At 41.1% G+C, this 13,903-nt stretch overlaps 1 protein-coding gene across 4 annotated transcripts in view; it reads left to right on the top strand.

Annotated features, from left to right (window-relative positions):
* gpd2 (glycerol-3-phosphate dehydrogenase 2 (mitochondrial)) overlaps window positions 1–13,903 on the top strand; it is a 138,105-nt gene that overhangs the window by 102,092 nt on the left and 22,110 nt on the right. For all 4 annotated transcript variants that reach the window (XM_069935509.1, XM_069935508.1, XM_069935510.1 and 1 more), the window contains exons 8-9: window positions 5,354–5,498; window positions 5,777–5,970. In XM_069935509.1, the coding sequence (XP_069791610.1) occupies window positions 5,354–5,498; window positions 5,777–5,970 (339 nt within the window). The remainder of the gene's footprint in view (window positions 1–5,353; window positions 5,499–5,776; window positions 5,971–13,903) is intronic.

Below are 13,903 nucleotides of genomic sequence, written 5' to 3'. Positions count from 1 at the left end.
TAAATGAGTCCTCTTTGCCTGAATTTGCCCCGTGTTCCTCTAAACATTTCCTACCCATGTACCTGCTGGCATGTCTTTGGAGCATTGCCATTGTACATGCGTGTTCCATGATCCCATTACCTTCTGTATGAAGAAGGTGCCCCTCAGGTCTCTTTTTGATTCCATGGTTAGAAATGATCAGTCAACATTTCGTGCCTGAACCCTTCATCAGTGCTAAGCTAGAATAGGTACAATTACATAAATAAAGGAGGAAAGAAGCTGAAGGAAGACCGCAGGTGAGTTTAAGTCTCGGGCAGAAGGTGTAGGAGATGGAGGGACAGGTAGAGGGGGAAACCATTTGGAGAAAGGGGGAAGAAGAAAAGTTAGAGCGGGAGATTTAAAATAGAGTAGTAAGAGAAGGGATGGAAACAGTGGAATGAGTTGATGGTAAGGATTACCTAAAATCAGAAAAATCAATATTCACACCATCAGATTTGAGGCTGTCCAGGAGGAACATGACACATTGTTTCTCAAGTTCACATTTGGCCTCACCCTGGCCATAGATGAGGCAGATGACACACATGTCATTGGGAATGATCGGGGGAGTTAAAATGCAGGAAACTCAAATCTAGACCTACAAACAGAGCGTTGGGGATTCATTCAGCAGGTGACACAGCATCTGTGGTGAGAGAAATGGGTTGATGAATTCATAAGAACTTTACTAGCTTTGCCATGTTACATTTTCTATCCTTCAGCTATGAACTGGTCCACTTCACCCAATTTACGTGAACATTGAAATTCTCAATGGAAAGCTGCCTTTGCTCATCTAAAATCTGTATTTGTGTATTTGACCATTTCATTGTTGGTAGCAAATCACCTGGACATGACTCTGGCTAGAGGTCAAATTCCCTTCTTTATTTTGCACGTAACAGGTAGAAGGCAAAATGTGGATAGAGGCAGGAGGGTAGAAGAAAAAGAAGCAATTGAGGGAGGGGCAAATAGCTGGGAAGAATAGCTCTGATAGGAGAAGGAAGGGAAGGAGTTCTAGGAAAAAAGACAGGGCAGGGAAAGAGAAAGGGCAAGGGGCTTAATGGAAATTGGAGAGGTCGTTACTGACGCCGTTTGGTTGGAGACTGGCGAGGTGGAATATAAGGTGTCGCGTGTTTGATCTCATTTCCTTTTTGGAAGCAATAGTAGCAAAAACCTGGGAAGCTAATGTAAGCAGAGTGAGCATCTTCTTGCATAGAAGCCGCAGCTACTGAACTTGCTCTTGCTTCCTTCTGCATGGGCACTTAGTGGATATCACATCCATTACTTACTGGGTGGCCCCTCAACCAGTTCATTCTGACCATATGGCCCCTCAGCAATCATACGGACAAAGTAAGAGCACTCACTTCAGGAGAACCAGCTTGGCTTCCTGATTTCTAGTCTTCCTTCTTTGGCACTACATTAGAATCCTGGAATTCCATCCGTTGCAGCACCTTGGGAGCACGAATGCTTCAGTCATTCCCCAGACCTCCAAAGGGAGGCAATCGCCATCTCCTCACTGGAGTAAAAATCAAAAAAGGTGCTGCAAATACTCAGCAGATCCACCAACATTAAAGGAGAGAGGTGCAAATGGAATGCTGCAGGTGAATGACTTTCCATCTGTTCTGATGAATGAAACAGGTTGAAATGTCAACTGCAATTTCAAGCATTTTCTGTCAATATTTCAGATTTCCAGCATGCCCTGTATTTTGCATTTTCCTTTGTCAGAATATTCCCATACCTCACAAACAAAGATGAGAAGAACACAAGGTGGAAGTTGAGCCAGAAGGCTCATCCAGGCCCACACACAATTGATTTGTCAGCAATGGGAAAGCAAAGTCTGGTTGCATTATCAGCTGATTAATCAGAGATTGGCATTTCCCCACAACCTACTGTTATCTTTTTTAGGCACCCACGCCAATTGGGATCAGCAAATGATCTCATTGAACTTCCTAACTGCCAATTGACCTTTCATATCAGTTGGCGCCCTTAGTTTGCGGATTCAAGTACCAGTGAAGGCCCGCCTAGGCACCTAGCTTCCCAAATAGAACTGCTCAGCAACTCGAGTTCGAACTCACTTGTGTGCACTGTACACCTTGATCAACTGTAATTGCAGAAATTAAAATCTATTGACTCAGAGCTTGCTGCCAGAGTTGAGCCAGCTGGGCTCTCTGCCGACGTACAGGGAAAGGACAGGCTAGCCTACTGTGGATGCACTGACGCTGGCAGGTAGGTGAGTGCTCGTGTAACACAAGTCAGAAGCATCTCAAGAATTGTTGATATTAAAAGAAAATGAATCACTTAAAGCGCTTGTTACCAATTAAAAACAGTTAATCAACCTCCAAAAGGTAAGTCAGTTTAAACTTGGCCTCCTCCAGGAGTGTGACTTTAGCAAGTTCATGCTCCACTGGAGGACTCCACATGGAGTCCCATTAGTGGTGCGCAGTTGGAAAATTGCCAGCGATTTTGAGACTTTTATGTTGGCATAGGAGTCTAGAGCTTCCTGGCTCTCATGGTGGTAGGGAACAAGGGCAGGGAGAGGGGTGGACTATATACCAGTGCAGAACCCACAAATGTAATAAAATAGGAGTGGTCCATTCTCTCCCTTGAGCTTGCTGTGCCATTTAGCGAGGTCATCTAATGGCAAATTTAATTCTATATTCCAATATACCCAAAGTACCTTTACCCGATTGCTTATCGTATCCATATCTTCCTCAAAAGTATCCAAAGGCTGCTTGCACTTTCCTTTAAGGAATAGAGTTCCAAAGACACACCACATAGAGAGAATTTACCCCATCTCTTTCTTGAACGACTAATCTGTTATTTTAAACACTGAAACTTAATTCTTGGTTCTTCCACGAGGAAAGATCCTCTTCTAGAAACTGGCTTCACCATTAAATTTTTAAATATTTTTAAATTTAGACATACATCACGGAAACAGGCCCTTTCAGCCCGCAAGTCTGTGCCACCCAATTACACCCAATTGACCTACAACCCCCAGTACATTTTTAATGGTGGCAAACACGGGGAGAACGTACAAACTCCTTAAAGACAGCGTGGGATTCAAACCCCGGTCCCGATCACTGATGCTGTAACAGTGCTGTGCTAACCACCATGTTAACCATGTGTTTTAATCAGTTCCCCTCTCACTCTTCTTAATTCCAGTGGTCACAAGTTGAGTGTGACCAAACTTTTCCCATAAGATACAATAAAGGTGTTAACCAAGTAAATCTTCCCTGAAGTAGTTTCAGTGCTAAAATGTATTGTAAAAGTCTTATAATTGAGGCATTCCTGAGTTTTATGTCCAGTTGATGAAATGTTTCTCAAAAAATAAAATGTAGATGCTGGAAATCTGAAATTAAAACAGAAAATATAGGAAACACTCAGTAGGTCATGTGCTTGTGAGGAAATCGAAAACGTGACCATTTTCAACCATCCTTAATCAGAACTGGAAAGATGAGAAAAGCCGCCATCTTGGGCACAGACCTGCATGATTGCAGGATTTTAAAAAAACTGTTGGTTCTGTAACATGACCCCTTCGGTGGCAGCCTAGTCTGATGTCACCTCACCTGCCGATCAAAGCCTGGCCCACCCCCAGATGAGCACAAACCTTGTGATTGGCTCTCTTAATTTTCTTGCCTTATATGGGCATACTGGAGCTGTCCCCTTCAGCTGGCTGCGGTATAAAGCCCACCACATAGAAGAGATTTCTCTTTTCCCCTGGGAATGAACCCTAGCTCCTTCTCAGGTTGCGAGCCGTGGGCGACGCTGGAGAAATTGTAAGGTGCGTGTCGATAAAAGGGTGAGAGGGGTGTACACCGAAAAAGGATCATCGTGACTTGTTCATTATTGTAACCAATCGGGATGCAGTGCCTGCCAGTTGATGAGGGGTGGTGGGTAATGCTATCTTTTTGTATTATCTGTGGGAATTGCGGGTTGTAGGGATCATTGATTGTTTAGCTGCGTACAGTATGTATAAACTGTGTGATCTCCTTGTTTGTGTGAGTGCTATCCCTGTTGTGACTTTTCACTCCCAACCCCCCCCCCTCCCCCCATCTCCAGCCCCCACACATAAATAAAGATCTTGGTTTGTGGTTAAACTGTTCACTTCTTGGACACTCTGAACTTGTTCTCCACATTACAGCGTCCTTTAATAGGTTGTTTGAAGCCTATATGGGGCCATCAGGATTAGGATCGGGTGGCAGGACCCTGCAGAGCAGCGCTGTGTCTCCACGCCTTGCTCTCCCAGTTCTTTACCAGTGGCAGCACCACCACCTTTTCCCCATTTTACATCTCCTTGCAATTTCTTCATCAAAGTGATATATATGTGTGTGTGTATATATATTATATATATCTATATATATATATATATATATCTTTATGCAAATTGAGACCTCAGCACCAATCCCAGTGGAATGCCACTCATTTCATTTTGTCAGCAAGAAGAATAACCATTTATGCCTGTTCTCTGCTTCCTGTTAACTCCCTTTCTTCTGTCCATGTCATATCATATGTTACATTAGACAGGCATTGTCCTCAATAACTTTTTATATGGCCTTCCATCGGTACTCCTTAATGAAGCGCATGGTACTTCATCGAAGAGCTCCAAGAATTTAGTCAAATATGATTGTCTTAATGTGTGTTGCAGTAACTTCTAATATGCCCCCTTGCAGGTGTTACATCTACACTGGGTGTACACTTCAAGCCCTTAAGTCCAGATTAGGCAACAGTATTTTTCCCCCCAAACCATCAGACTCGTGAATTCCCAGAACATATGTGGATAGTGTACCATGGGCATTTACTGTAAACATCTTAATATTGTGTTTAACTCCTATTCTAACTTGTATTTAGGTAAATATGTATCTTGTCATTACCGTGTGAGCATGGTATGAACGATAAATAAAAGTGACGACTTGACTTGAAATGGCCATATAGCACAGAAACATGAGCTTCAGCTCATAAAGGAGATATATGTATCCTGTGAGCTAACCCTGAACCTGGGGAATTTGGGAGAAGTAAAACAAGTGCATCAGTGGCCACCTCATTTTGGACCCAAGAAATGACATCCTGAGATTTCCCAGTAGGAGTCTCCATTATAATTTTAAAAGACAGTTGGATGTTGAATTTTAATTTTTGCTGTTGAATGATTCGCAGAAAAACCTTCTAACCATTTGTAGTGTTTAAGCAGCCACTTCAATTCAACAGGTTTCCTTTCAAAGCAAGATTACATTACGTAGGAACTGACATTGCAGATCATTCTTAAGTTATTTTGTACACTTTTGCACACTTAGACATTGCTCCAGGGCTATTGGTTAGGCTGCCTCATCAGTGTTGTTTTTTTTCTCAGGGAAATTGTTTCAAGTGAAGGCCAAATGTGTTATCAATGCTACAGGACCATTCACAGATACATTGCGTGAAATGGACGATAAAGGAGTCAGTAAAATATGTCAGGCTAGCGCTGGTGTACATGTTGTGTTGCCTGGCTACTATAGGTAATAAATTATATTACAAAAGATAAAAACCCTTTTTTGAAAACGGTACATTTCAGTCATTTTCTAAACAATCCACCTGTCACAGGTTGGCATACAACTTTGTTTTTGTTTACTTGTGAACTAAAGGTATGCAAGTATAAGATCATCACCAAATAATGAATCACAATTGGCCTGTCAAAGATCATTCTGTATAAACTCAAAATTTTATTTCACAATAGTGAATCATTAGTTTGGAATTAACCCTGTGTTGAAAATAACTTCTGCTTTTGCCCTTATAGCCCTGAAGCAATGGGACTGCTGGATCCAGCAACAAGTGATGGCAGAGTTATCTTCTTCTTGCCATGGGAGGGAATGGTCATTGCAGGAACCACTGACACTCCAACAGAGATAACAAATAAACCCATTCCACACGAGGAAGAGATCAACTTCATTCTCAGTGAAATACGGAATTATCTGAGTCCTGATGTCGAGGGTAATTATGTGAACTTTACTGAATCATAAAACCTCAAAGTTAACCACTGAAAAATTCTAGGAAAGAAGTTTCTTAGTCATGAGGAGAATTAAGGAGTGTAGCCTTTGTGATCGAATCTGCTTCCAGGGTTGGGTCTGTTGATGTCAGAACAATCGAATGAGTGCAGGGATGTACAAGGGGGGACAGCGCTCATTTGAGCACTGACATTACGAATATATTCAAAAGCATTTTTTTCATATTTTTAGTGGTATATTCGCTTTCATACTTCGGGCAAGTAATCTTTGCATCAGGCATTGATTACACCTGTTGCTCTTTGCATTAAGATAGTAGCACATCAGTTGAGACTCCCACAATCATTGCCATTGGCAGGATTCTGATGTAAACATCGTTACCAAATTTTCTTTGAACATCCCACTAATACAAAGGGCTGCGTGAAGAAGATTGGAAATCACCCTCATTTATTGCAGGTACAGACCACTCCACGCATTCAGTGACTCTGGAGTACAGTATGGACGGGGGGGTGGGGGGAAGGGGCAGTGCAATGGGTTCCTTCCCTATTTCTTCAGTTTGCTTGGAACAGCTCACAGCAAAGAGGAGAGCTTGGACAAAGGTATCAAGAATAAGACTGACATCACAAAAATGTATATTTTTTAAAACTTTCTCTGAATGTGGATAACTAGGATTTATTACCCATTTGTGTTTGGTGCTGCTCAGTTGACTTGTCAAGAGAGGAGGAGTGCAGATGGGCAAATGGAGACATAATTTCACCCAAGCTTTGAGAACCTAGAAATGAATGTTGCTTATTGTTTAAACATAGGAGAAAGAGTGTTGGCGTTACTGCTGCATTTGACCTGATGTAAGTGAGGGAAGCCCCATCAGTATGTAAATCTTTCGTTGCTTGGAGATATTCATAAGAACGTGCTGTTCAGAAGTTTACGAATGTTTTAAACACAAGAAAGTGCCTAAATATGCTGCAGGTTTAGCGATGGAAGTTTCACATTGTATTAATCTATTCTGACTGTGGATACTGTTTCAAATCCATTAATTAACAATATTTATAAATGGGTTCATATTATTTAAATAAACTGTGCCAGCCATATCAATCTGCTACAAACTCATATTATCCTACAAACATTTATGCCATGCTTATCCACTTCCAGAGATTTGGACACATTCCAGCAGTTTAATTATAGTGTGACAAGAGCTATTTCTGGTTGCATGGTTTATAAATGCAGTTCAGTACTCTCATAATATGATAAATGCCTCATTTTAAGTAAATCGACCAGTGTGGCAACAGCAGCTGTATTTGAAATGTAGTCCAACTTGTTCTTCCAATGTAATGCTACCATCCTTATTTTGAAGAGCACATTAAAAACATAAATCAGGTTGTTATAACTGCTTGTTGAATGATCTCCTGTTTTTTTTTGTTTGACTACTTCATATAAGGTGGAATTATATGGCTAGTTTTAATTAAAAATGTATCTGTAACATATCCAGTTAACATTCTACTTCTCTAAAGTACAAGCTAGAATTTGTTGCTCAATTTTATGGTTTAATGGGGCAAATGTGAAATTTAAGTTGTTCCTGGACTTCAGATGCAAACATCTAATCAACAGATCAAGCAGCGTGTGTCACAACAAGAGAAAAGTTAATGTGGCTCAGATCAAATGAATGCTGGGTTAGGCATCTGTCACGTTGGGAAGAGTATCAGGTCCAGTGGGTTCTCAGAGAGACAAGTCTGGACACAAGTGTTACAATCACATGTAACCTTTATTAACACACAGGAAACAAACTGGGGAGAACGTTAAACGGTACTCAATTACTATTTCACTTAAGCGACGATACAGACATTCACCTCGGACTTTGGTCGGACTCCGACAAGAGTAAACCTATACTTGACCTGCTCACACTGCAAACGGGGACTCTTGCACCCAACACATCCGGCTCTCTGCAAGTATTGATCTATCACAATACTACGGCTCAGCTTCAGTTTAGTGCACACCTGACCCGTGACATTTCCAGTGATGTCCACAGTAGCGACCTGCCATCGAGCAATACTGAGGCTTGGACCACAAGGGAGAGAGAGAGAATGTGCTGTGCATTGGTGTTATATCCAGTGCTAATCTGTACTTCTAGCCAATAATGACCCAAGGTGATTTGAATTGGCCAATGGCAAGATGTGCACTAATGGGTGCCCAGAATCCTACCTTGATTGACAGGTAATGTGACTTCTGAATACATTTCAGACGAGACGGGGATGACATGTGACCACCTGCAATACACCATTCCAGGCAGGCAGGGAGGCCACATTTCCTCCATACCCAACAGCATCACAACAGGAATCATTGAACACTGGCCTAAACTCCCTCCCTTATGTTTGAATGTCTAACTCTTTTGGACAGAGCCTGATAATTCAATTCTGGAAAGCTTGGCTCAGAAACCTGGGAAATAGCAATGACCACATCCAGGCAATGAGAAAACAAACAGTTCACCTCCATCCTTTCCTCCGCCCCCCCAACTTGTTAACAGTCCGCGTCACAGGTCACTTTGCCAGTGACCCTTTTCTATGATGACTTTGTGTTAGCGCCGCATAACATGGCCTTCCCTCCTATTCATCCTTCGTTACTGGCCTTTTCTCATCCACAGGCCGCTGTTAGTTTTGATTTAAATTTTAAATTTAACTTGCCTGTTATGTCCATGATAATTCTACTGACATTTTCTGCGAACTTGTTGATCCATAATGGATACATTTTGCAAACTGCATGCGGGGGACACAAAATCAAGCTTTTCACTGTATCTCTGAACGGTAAACAATTCAATTCAGTTTTCCCAGAAACTGCGTCTTTTGCTGCTTGTGTTGCTTTCCCGATATCAATTACTCTTTCAATTGGCCAACTGGTGGGCAGGTAAAACAATAAAATAACGATGGTGACTTCATTGCCCCAAGGGTTGTTGCTTCCTCAACCATGCCGGGTTTTACAGCAGCTTTGGCCCAACTGTCGCTCTCCTTCTTGTGCCCTTTGCAATGGTCTTGAAGACAAGTCTCCAATAATTTGCCACAACATCTGATACATAGCTTGTTCTCTCATTGTTTGGTTCATTTCTGGTTCCCCATTTAAATTATTGAGCATCATTTGTGATTTTTTCAGTAGAAAAGCACTTTTGAATTTTTTTTATTAGTAAGATTTTGCTGACTGAGTAACCAAGCATCAAGCAAAAGAGCCATGGGTTTGCTGAAGCTCACTACAGACCGCAGACTCTTGGGTGAGCTAGCGTTTGTATGGAGTGAAGAGGATGGCAAGAGAATATTGAAATTTTTTTAAATTGTCATTTATAGAAAGTAGTCTTGGTAAAAAAAAAGTGTGAGAATGGGTGGGGTGGGTGTAGAGAGGGTTGGGGTCGATAACACAGTTGATCTGGGTACTGCGATTGTACACAGTCATAGCTAGCTTGAAATTTCAATACAGTAGATGATGGAAATGAAAGAAAATTTGACAATTCACTCCAAACGCACAATTTAGCAGCAGCTGTGAATTGTGCGTGCTTTTGAAATTTATTTCCATTGATTTCTGTAGAACTGTGTTTTGAAAGCCAAATACAGCACGATGTCACAACGATGTGGTTGCTGCAGTGCCCAGAACAGATTTCTGTCCCATAATGACTTTGCCTTTCCGGTGTTTAATTTACATTGCAGGGTATCTGAGCAGGAATGTGTTCACCCAGAGGGCGGTAGGAATCTCTTCAAAATAATTGCCAAAGTTTCTCTTGTTCTTCACTAATATATTCTTGCCCCAGTTTTGCCTGTCCTGAGTCTCATTTATTTATATTAGCTGCAACTTTTTTTTCTGGCTAGGTGCATATCCTGGTTTTTAAAATGACACAAGAAGTCGAGGCATATCCAGCAATAAAATAACATACAGAGAACAGGGAATGATGTAAATAAGCATGAATTAATGTGGCGTCTCCTTGTGTTTCAACATCATTTTTATTTGATCAAGACTTTTTTGAAAAGCCTTAAAATGTTGAAGGTACCATACAAAATGGCTTTGTTACGGTAGTGAAAGTTCTAATTCTATTTACCTGCTATCTTTGGACAAATATTACTATTTGATGCAACACCACAGTCCAAGTTCTGATTTTCAGTGTACTCAAAGGTAGAATCGTCCATAAAAGGTGTTCAGGGCTTGAAGGTTTCCCTTTTTATTTTGGTCTTTATGGATCCTGTATTATGGATCTTGTATTGGCTCCTGTATTATGGATCCTGTATTGGCTCCATGTTGCTGTTTAATCTGAAATGAACAAATAAAAAAATAATCCCATTAAAATTTAAAAAAAAATCCCATTAAAGAAAGCATGAATTTTCCTAGCAGGTAGTCTAATAATGAGGCCAGATGTCCAATAGTATCCATCACTCCACAAAATAGGTACCGTGACCATTTTACGTCTAGTTCTTTTATGTAATGTTTCATGGTTACCAAAATATTTCACGGTGAAAAACATGGAGATGTTTTCAACATCCACAAGCAAGTAGTGGTACATCAGGTCACCTAATCTCATCTATCAACTCTGTACTAAATTTGTATTTTAAAAAAATACAATATGTAAAGTTTTCTGTTAAATTAAAGAACTGTTCACAGTATCTAAAAAGCAATGAACTGAACAAATGTTTCCAGAAGTGCATCTTCCATAGGTATCAATGCACATGTCATTAGTAACCTGCATAAACCTTGTTATGGAAAAATGTGTCAATTTTGCCTGGTATGTTATTTCTTGTGGAATTAATCCTCTTATCACATTATCTCAACAAAAGCATGGCTTACATCTGTCACACTGTATATCTTTTTAAAAGAAAGACTGATCGTTTCATGCCAAATTAACTTGACTGTAATCTGATGTGTGCATTATCCTGAAGAAATCACATCGGAAGTATATTCGTATATTGCTGAATTATCCCAGCCATTAAATGTTAGTTATTGAATTATTAATTAAATGAATATAAATGCACATTTTAATCTTCTATGTCTGATTTCAACCTGTTTCTTAGTAAATGTCTCTTCGACATTGCAGTTGTTGACATACAATCAGATTCCACTCTCTAAGTTTAAAATGTATTGCTGTCAGATTATTGATTAAATTTCATGTTTTTAGAAATAGCAACTAATTTAGATTGTTGAATAGGTTTATGTAGGTTGGCACAGCATTATGGGCCAAAGGACCTGTACTGTGCTGTTGTGTTCTATGTAATTCACAAGCTCTTACATTTTCCTTCTGAATGTCGGTGAATACAATGATCTCTTTTTTTTCTAAAGTTGATTACCACATGTTTTTCAATGTTATTTCTCTGGTTTCTTAGCTGAATCCCATCTCTGATCACCCTCTCATCCAATTAATTGTTTGATACATTCTTGTACATTGCCCCATTTCTGCTATCTGACTTTGGCTTCTGTTCTATCCACGGTACAAAGAATGATTTAGTTCAAATAACCAATCATAGTTTGGTCTGTTTGAGGTCACATATCTTTAAGCTTTTCTTACCTTTATGTGCCTTGAGACAAATGTCCTTCTCCACTACCATTTCTAACGTGGTCCATCATTCTCAATATAGCATCAATTTCTACTACATTGCCATGGATGGGGTCCTTATTTGTGCCTGAGTAAGTCATTCAAAATAACGTACTTAAGCCCTGTAATATTCTTAGTGACAATACCACCAATTTAGTAGCAAATTTCAATTTGATGCTGGCCGTGTGTAACCTATAATTTTAATTTAATCCTATTGCTTTTGGTTACATTTCCTCCTTGCACAGATCTCAAAACTCCATCCTATGTAAAATCAGAACATAAATTGCGCCCACCAGGAATCTATATTAACAATACCACACAGTAGAAGCAGATTCAGTCTTTGAAATCTGTGCCCCCCCCCCCCCCCCCCAAATACTCGCATTTAACCTACCAACCCCATATGTTTTTGGGAGGGTGGAAAGAAACCAGAATGCCTGGGAAAAACTCGCGCAGGTCAAGGAGAGAGTGAACAAATCTCTTACAGACAATGGTGGATTTAAAAGCCAGATAAGAATTAAACAGCAGGAAATGCTGGAAAACACTTAGCAGGCCAGCTGGTATCTGTGGAAAGAAGCAAAGTCAGTGTTTCAGGTGCCAGTCTCTTTGTTGGAAACCATCACGATGATCTGCTGAAGAGTTTTCAACCAGAAACTTGAACTCTGCTTCTCTTTCTATAGATGACTGAGGGGAAAGCTGATAGAAGTACTGTATATAAAACGAGAGGCAGATATTCAAGTTTTTTTTTGCTATAGTGAAAATGTCAAATGTTAAAGGGTATGTGGGCTTAAGATGAGATGGAAATTTTTAAAGGAGATTTACAGGCATTTTCTTTTACATAGCTGTCAGAGAAAGTGTTACTAGTAGATACAACAGCAAGGTTTAAGAGGAGCTTAAACACTTGAACAGGCAGGGAATTGAGGGATAGAGACAATGTGCAGACAAATGGGCTTAGTATAAATGATGAACATAAACATGGTGAACAGGTCACCCTGTCCTATGATGTACTATTCTATAAAGGCAAGCATGCCATATGCATTCTTCACCACCCCATGTACCTGTGTTGCAACTTCTAGAGACCTGTGGACTTGAACCCCAAGGTCCCTCTGTTCATCAATATTCCTCATCACTCTGTCATTAACTGTGTGTGTGTAAATACGTGCATATATATCCTATGCTTATTTTAGTTATCAACCTGACATGGTTGGTATTAAATTCCTTACCCCACTTTCCATTCCATCTCTATCCTTCTCGAGACTTGGACACCCATCCATGTTATCTACAACATCATTATTTTTTATGTCATCTGCAAACTTGTCAGTCAGACTTCCTATGTTCACATCCAAATCATCCATATATATCAAACAACATCCCAACATCTCTGACACATCACTGGTCACGGACTTCTCATCAGAAAAGCATCCTTCCACCGCCATCACTCTCATCACCGACATTTTTTAAACATGAATTGTTTTATCCAGTTATCAGTATGTATTGATTTTTTAAATCCCCACCATCAACCCCCTCCCCCACCATCAAACCCCTCCCCCACCATCAACCCCCACCCCCCACCATCAACCCCCCTCCCCCCACCATCAAACACCTCCCCCACCATCATTCAGATTCTTTCTTTGGCTTGGCTTCGCGGACGAAGATTTATGGAGGGGGTAAAAAGTCCACGTCAGCTGCAGGCTCGTTTGTGGCTGACCAGTCCGATGCGGGACAGGCAGACACGATTGCAGCGGTTGCAAGGGAAAATTGGTTGGTTGGGGTTGGGTGTTGGGTTTTTCCTCCTTTGCCTTTTGTCAGTGAGGTGGGCTCTGCGGTCTTCTTCAAAGGAGGCTGCTGCCCGCCAAACTGTGAGGCGCCAAGATGCACGGTTTGAGGCGTTATCAGCCCACTGGCGGTGGTCAATGTGGCAGGCACCAAGAGATTTCTTTAGGCAGTCCTTGTACCTTTTCTTTGGTGCACCTCTGTCACGGTGGCCAGTGGAGAGCTCGCCATATAATACGATCTTGGGAAGGCGATGGTCCTCCATTCTGGAGACGTGACCCATCCAGCGCAGCTGGATCTTCAGCAGCGTGGACTCGATGCTGTCGACCTCTGCCATCTCGAGTACCTCGACGTTAGGGGTGTGAGCGCTCCAATGGATGTTGAGGATGGAGCGGAGACAACGCTGGTGGAAGCGTTCTAGGAGCCGTAGGTGGTGCCGGTAGAGGACCCATGATTCGGAGCCGAACAGGAGTGTGGGTATGACAACGGCTCTGTATACGCTTATCTTTGTGAGGTTTTTCAGTTGGTTGTTTTTCCAGACTCTTTTGTGTAGTCTTCCAAAGGCGCTATTTGCCTTGGCGAGTCTGTTGTCTATCTCATT

Source organism: Narcine bancroftii, chromosome 4, assembly GCF_036971445.1.
Source record: "Narcine bancroftii isolate sNarBan1 chromosome 4, sNarBan1.hap1, whole genome shotgun sequence".
Classification (NCBI taxonomy): domain Eukaryota; kingdom Metazoa; phylum Chordata; class Chondrichthyes; order Torpediniformes; family Narcinidae; genus Narcine; species Narcine bancroftii.
This window is presented reverse-complemented; position numbering and strand designations above follow the sequence as displayed.